The 6,684-nt window shown below is 47.2% G+C and overlaps 1 protein-coding gene across 8 annotated transcripts in view; it reads right to left on the bottom strand.

Annotated features, from left to right (window-relative positions):
• Positions 1 to 721: 721 nt before the first annotated feature.
• Positions 722 to 6,684, bottom strand: part of daam2 (dishevelled associated activator of morphogenesis 2) — a 67,222-nt gene continuing 61,259 nt past the window's right edge. For all 8 annotated transcript variants that reach the window (XM_062557150.1, XM_037485931.2, XM_037485934.2 and 5 more), the window contains 5 exons: positions 6,157 to 6,264; positions 5,910 to 5,970; positions 5,618 to 5,749; positions 3,517 to 3,687; positions 722 to 3,436 (listed from right to left, as the gene is read on the bottom strand). In XM_062557150.1, coding sequence (XP_062413134.1) covers positions 3,224 to 3,436; positions 3,517 to 3,687; positions 5,618 to 5,749; positions 5,910 to 5,970; positions 6,157 to 6,264 — 685 coding nt within the window. In that variant the 3' untranslated portion in view covers positions 722 to 3,223. The remainder of the gene's footprint in view (positions 3,437 to 3,516; positions 3,688 to 5,617; positions 5,750 to 5,909; positions 5,971 to 6,156; positions 6,265 to 6,684) is intronic.

The following is a 6,684-nucleotide window of genomic DNA, read 5'->3' as shown; positions in this document are numbered from 1 at the left end:
AGCCCCCTGATGCCCCCTGCCCTCTTCCCCTCTGATTATAACAAATAAATATTGTGTAACATTTACTGCAACCCTGGGGTTTCCGCTGCTCTTTTCCCCGTTTGGACACCCACTGGTGACCCTCGTGAGGCCGGGTGCCCACAATATACACACTTTTGGTTGATAGACAACTGATGGGCTAATCATTTATGTGCTATAACTGTGTCCATATCAAATGATTCAGAAGAAAACAACACGAGCTGTTATAAGGGACAAACGTTTATTGTAATCCTACAAAAGACAGGGTGAAATACAAAACTAAAATGAAGTAATAGAAATTAAAAAAAAGTCTTAAAACTATCCATCACACACAGACCACAGTTTAACTATTCATATTTTAATATAACATCTTGTTGTAATGCTGTGTGTACATACAAAATATAGCAAACTAAATAAGGCAAATAAATAGGTACAATTTACAGGAAAATGGAACATTCCTCAATGTTTTATAAATTCTCTCAAACATCAAGAATTGTGTACAAAATGCTTTTTTAAATTTTCTATCCAACTGTACATCTTTTCGGTGGAGTATACTTTTTTTTCCCAACCATAAAAATACCAACTCCTCGCACTTACGCAGTCTCTGCCACTGGGGGCAACTTCTCTCAGGCAGTACAAGTTGTGGTGCAACAGGTGGGTTCCACACGCTCTGCACACTTCCCCCGGCGTGCAGCTCTCTGCCAAGTGCATGATGTGACACGACATACACTGTTTTACTTCTGCTTCTTTTTTTTTTTGCACACATCTCATTTCTAGAGGGGGTTGAAACCCTCGCAATGGATCCAGGCAAATGGAAATGTCCCATAATAAAAGTGCATTGAACAAGCTACAAATGTCATTCCTCAGATTTCCACCTGTACACTCTGCTATCAGCCAGTCAATGGCCAAAATAAACATCCAAACATGAAACATATAAATGTGTGATAATACTGTCAATGCACCTCAGTAAATAGTCTGCACTACAAGACGGGGTCAAAGCTCTGGATTGAGTTTTAAATGGTCTGTCTTTTACGCTAACTCTGATTAATTGGAAAGACAAAAGGAGGTTAGGAAATCCAATAGCTCAAATATACATGAGATGCTGGTTAAAGAAAAGGCAATCATACGGCATTCTCCCCTCAGGGCTGTGGAAGTTTGAGTAAACTTTGTTTCATTTTTGAAAGTGTCCCTTTGTCTTTTCAACAACACTTCAGCTTCTCTCTGCTTCCATTTGAGGCCAAATAAATGGAAAACACCCCAGGTAGGATGGGGTTCCTCTGCAAAGTGATCTGTTCTAGATTAAGCTCCGCTTAAGTCCAATTGGAATTTTCTTCATCCAGGTAGAAGGTCCAACATCTCCTATCACATGCCAGCCACAACAAAGTGGCTGCGGGAACCATCTAAAGTCACAAGATGGCGCCAGATAGTGCAAGTCCAACCGCTTGTCACTGGCAAACACTGTGCATTTTCTTTTGGGAAAGCGGAACTAAAAAGACGGTAAAGAAAGGTACATGTGAAAATAGAACAGAAAAGCTGGAGTCCAGTCGAAAGAAAGACTAGTTGGGTCCTTTTCTTAATTTTCCTCTTGTGTTTCTGGCTGAATGTTGTCCTAAAGTAAGCAGGCAAAGCAAAAAAGTGGGTGTCCAGCAAAATGGATGATCCCAGGATATTTCATAGAAACTCCATCTGTGCGTGGTTGACCTCTACCTGCTTTACATACGATTCTTGTTTTTTAACGGATCCCCCACTGTGCCTAATGACCCATGATGCAGCCCCCAGGATTCAAGCCCCCTGTGTGTATCAAGCTACCCTGTACTGCATGTCCTCCTGTCACGCCTCCAGACATGCATATATAAATAAAACACTTTTTATTTTTTTAATCATACCACATTGAATATTTCAGAAGGAAAGGTGGCCTACGTTGACAACAGGTTGCTCAAAGTAACAGGGTCTACTAGAATAAAGCCTCTCCAAGGCTGCCGCTGAACTTAAACCTCAGAGTGCCTTGTTGTGTCCTCACTTTGCAATACGAGACTCATGGAGCGGTGCGGTCTGACGCGTTACCACGCCGACGGAAGTAAAAACCATACAGACACAGCGGCTCCAGCCCTAGGTCTACCTTAAGAAACCCTCAAACCCACTGGGCCACCAACTTAGTCCTGAGTCGCTGCTACCTAGCCCCCCCCCCCCGGCCCCTGCTAGGTGAGTCAGAGAAGCGATGGTGCAAACGAGAGGTGTGAAAAGGATGAGCAATTTGTTTTTTTGTCTTTTACATTAAGCGCAATATATCTAGAAATCCACTTCAACACCCATGTGAACTTGCAACACCAACAACGCTTGTCGTGTATAATTTTTTTTTTTTAACAACCCCTACATCTTTGCAATCAGCTTGTCTCCATCTAAACATATCAACACCTCACTGCAGAGTGCCTTGGTTCTCTCTTTGCTTTGGCACTGGTTGGATGCCGCTGTGGAAACCATTGACGGGTGGAGGCGAGGATGGACCCCGTGGTGACAGTCACACTTTGTCAGGCGTCTCCAGATGAGGAGACGAGTGGTATCCTCTGGACACACTGCGTCCTCCCTGGGAATGCCGCGGTCGGGACGGGGCTCGTACCTTTTCTCTCTCTTTCCCAAGCCCCAAAAAGCATTCTGGGATTTGCCAACTGCTCGTCCCTTTCCCCCCCCAGTAAGGGACATGAATGAATACCCGTTATTTTTGGGCTCAGAAAGGCCCTTTCCGGTGGGACACTGTGGATGGAATGGCTTGCTTCCACACTTCCCACCTTCTCCTTTCAGTTGGGACCCACTCTCAGTACAGTACAGTGTGCCGGCTGAGGCTGCTCCGGGCCCCCAGGCCCTTAGGGAGGAAGCCTGCGGGGTTTGTGAGGGGGAAGCTTGAGCACAGTGTTAGGAGGTGAAAGGATACGGGGCGACGTCTCACAGTGGTCCGTCCATCCGTAGATCACGACGGTCCTCAGGGGGGGGGGGTCACAAAACGTCCAAGACCAACGGGTTGGGGGACAGCTTGGCGAGATCAATCAGAGGAGGCTACCCTTCAAAGCGACGTGGCTGTCCACACACGCTATTTACATCCTGTCCAACATCAACGGACCTGGACCTAAAGGTGTCGGGAGAGCTACACCATGGCACTATTAAAGAGTCTGGCGTTTTGTTTGGGTTTTTTTTCCTTCCTTTTCTCAACCTAGTAGTTGACCTTGGTGACAGCCCGCTCGCGGCCCCCACCCTCCACCAGCTGGTTGACGGAGCGCTTGCGGTTGCGCTTTAACTTGTTCAGGTCCTTGTCGAAGACCTCGCCGGAGCGCAGCGCCGACACGAGGTCGTCGAACTCCCCGCCGACCTCGTCCGAGGCCCCGCCCTTCTTGGCCCTCCGCTCCCGCTCCCTCTGCTCCTTGAGCTGCAACAAAGAAAGCCCCTTTTAAGTTGTCGATTCAGCCGCTGTGAGTGGGAAACGCTTTGGTTCTGTGCGCGTCTCACCATGGCCTCCATGCGCGCCCTCCTCTCCTCCTCGTCTTTGCGCCGCTGCATGTTGTCCAGGTCCTGCCGCGCTTCGTTGAACGACTGCAAAAACGTGTCGAAGATCCCGAAGAACTCATCGGGCTGCATCCTGCCTTCTTCCTCCCCAAAGTGCTTCAGAGATTTGGTGAACTGCACAGAGATTCAAGCATTCATTCAAGTGTACGGATACCTACATACGCACATATGTATACAAATCTTCACATTTTAATCTTTTTGATCTAGTAGTGAAAAGCAACCACGCACACAGACTACAATTCTCCTCTAAAGTCTGTGAGAAAATGATTCAATCCGACTTCTTTTTGCATCGAGACCGCTGACGGCTGGAGGACAGGAAACAAGCTTCACTTCTGTTTTCAGGTCCGAGGATACCTAGTCGGGACGGTTCTCTCGCCGTAGCAACCCTCACCAGCATAATTATGTGTAGAGCATTTGTTTATTTCTTCATTAAGTTTTATTGAAGACATTGTTGAGCACTTTGTTTTGCAATGGTTAAAAATCCCCAGCATGATTTTTGGCTCTGGCTGACCCATCATGGATTCGGTGTGACCTTCAGCTCCTGTTAATATAATAACACACAGCAACTGGGACTCCTCTGCGTGGGAACTTACTATTAAAATGCACTCAAGGGAAACCTAATGAACTAAACTGCATTGATTTACCAGCAACACTAAATGTTTCTATCCAGCACAAAGAAGGAAGTCCTCAGAAAATCCAGTGAGCCATCAGAGCTTTGCCAGCATATTAAGTGAAGGACAAGAAGTGGTGGGAAGGTGTCACAGTTAAAGTGCTTTGGTTTAGCAGCTGGTGGGTTCAATGAAAGAGGGCTACTGGGAAATAAGATTGAGGAAATTGGTTCATAATATGTATAAAAGGATCAGCTGTGTTGTATAGTTTGGTCCACTCATTGCTGCCCCCCCCCCCAGCATGGAATAAACACAACCCACATACGGTTGGTCACAAAAAAGCGAACTGCTGACTTTCAAAAGGCCATAGAGGCATGTTTGCTTGTTTTGCTCCATTAAGTGGCACTTCCACGAGAGTCCAGAGAAAAGCATTTTCGTGATCCGATTTTAAGATTCCATTAAAGTGGAGAAACACTATTGGAATGTTGTCTCAGTGTTCAGTCCTTCTCCTCCACCTCCAAGTTTGTATTCCACCACAGAGCGGCAGACAACAGCGAGTTGATGCCTCGTACTCCCGTAGCAAACTCTGGGACTGGGACTGGGACTGGGACACACACACACACACACACACACACACACACACACACACACACACACACACACACACACACACACACACACACACACACACACACACACACACACACACACACACACACACACACACACACACACACACACACACACACACACACACACGTTCTTTTGTTTCACAGCAGTAACTGGTGCCTTGCTCCTCCCGTTCTGTTGCCATGACGTCCCAACTGGCCCGTTTTCCCTCTGATTTACTACTTAAATAACCGGGCAGAGGGGGGGGGCTCTACATGAAACCCAAGAGCCCCCCCCCTTCTGTCCTCATATCTGTCTGATGCTCCTTTTGGGGAATTTAAGCAATGTGGGCATTTTAGAGCATCATGTTAATTATTTGTGAAAAAGCCTCTCGTGTGTCAGCATCTGGATGCTAAATGAGCATCAGAGCCCAAAAGGCCTGTGCATTGAGTAACCGGGTCACATAAATCTTTTCGACACAGTGTAACTTTGGGACTTCCAAGGTCCTGCTGATGTCTTCAGCTTGCATACTTCCTACCATTCATCAATGCACACGCCAGTGAAGTTCAAAAGACCGTTGTCCCAGTAGTAGGAAGCGAGGGAGTTTGAATTCCAATAAGTCAGAGAGACGGACACAGAAGGACAAGTCAGGGACCTGTCAAAGCCCGGTTTCCCTGCTCAACTCATCACTGTGGACTGAGAGGCTTCAAGGTTTCTCCCTTCAGCATTCCGTCTCCGCCCTTTCCTCTCTCTGTCCAACATGAATGGTTCACATTGAGGACTACTATTGAGCCCCCCACATGGACATGAGACTTTGGTGGTGCTACCTTGTCCCTGGCCTCACTCAGCTGGTCCTCCAGCTCAGAGAAGCTGAAGCCGGCCACGGTGATGAAGTCGCCGATCACGGCCACAAACTTGTCCCCGCGTTCCCGCGTCCGGCTCTGCTGGTAGTGCAGCTCCTGGAGGGCGAGGACAAAGGATTCAAGTACGCAAAGAGGAAGGACATGCCTTTATGCACAGATGCCCTGGTTTGTGTGGGACATTTAAAGACTTCTCTCTGCTCCGATCCATGGACATGATTACAGACGAGAGAAGAGTCAGCAGGAGGCAACGACTCACCGCTTCTAGGGCCTTCAGTCCGCTTTTGATATTGTGCACCTCCTTTTCCAACTCCGACAAACTGGCGAAAGAGAGAACAGATAAGGCCTTGAGAGCCACTTCCCTACAACCGTATTTACACTTTTACAAATGTGGAAAAACAGAAATCAGGAAAGGTCATCATCACACTAGACGCCACCTACTGCCCATGTCCTGCAGTGTACCGTGTGCATTGGGCAGTGTGAAGCACAAACCGGGGTGCACTCACTTGACTTTGGCGGCCTCCGGCACACTGCTGAGGTCGTCCTGAATGTGCAGCGTATCATTGTAGTTCTTCTCAACGATCATGATCAGGTAGTGCAACATGGTGATGTTCCTGTTCAATCACAGGTCGAGACAAAAGCATTTCAACGAGAGTTGAAAACCACTCTGACTGTACAACCGCTTATTGGAGATAATCGATAAATCTTTTTATTTGGAACCTTTTGAATCCTAAGCTGTACTTAATCATGACTTTGTCTGCAGGTCTTCACCAACATGGCATGGTGGAGGTTCAGTCCAGAACAAAGCAGCTGTCTACACCCACATCTCAATAGGAATAGTTCAAGGGAAATAAGGATGTGGGATGGGGGATTTTTAAATGAGAAATTCACAGAATGTCTATGATGGGGGGGTGGCCTCCAGGAGGCTCTCAAGATGGTGACTGCAGAGCTGATGGCTAGCAGCCAACAGTGCAATTGGTGTGCATTTTGAGGATTTGAAGTCACGGAATATCGTGCTGTGTTAATTGCCGGGT

Source organism: Pungitius pungitius, chromosome 14, assembly GCF_949316345.1.
Source record: "Pungitius pungitius chromosome 14, fPunPun2.1, whole genome shotgun sequence".
Taxonomy (NCBI): Eukaryota; Metazoa; Chordata; class Actinopteri; order Perciformes; family Gasterosteidae; genus Pungitius; species Pungitius pungitius.
This window is presented reverse-complemented; position numbering and strand designations above follow the sequence as displayed.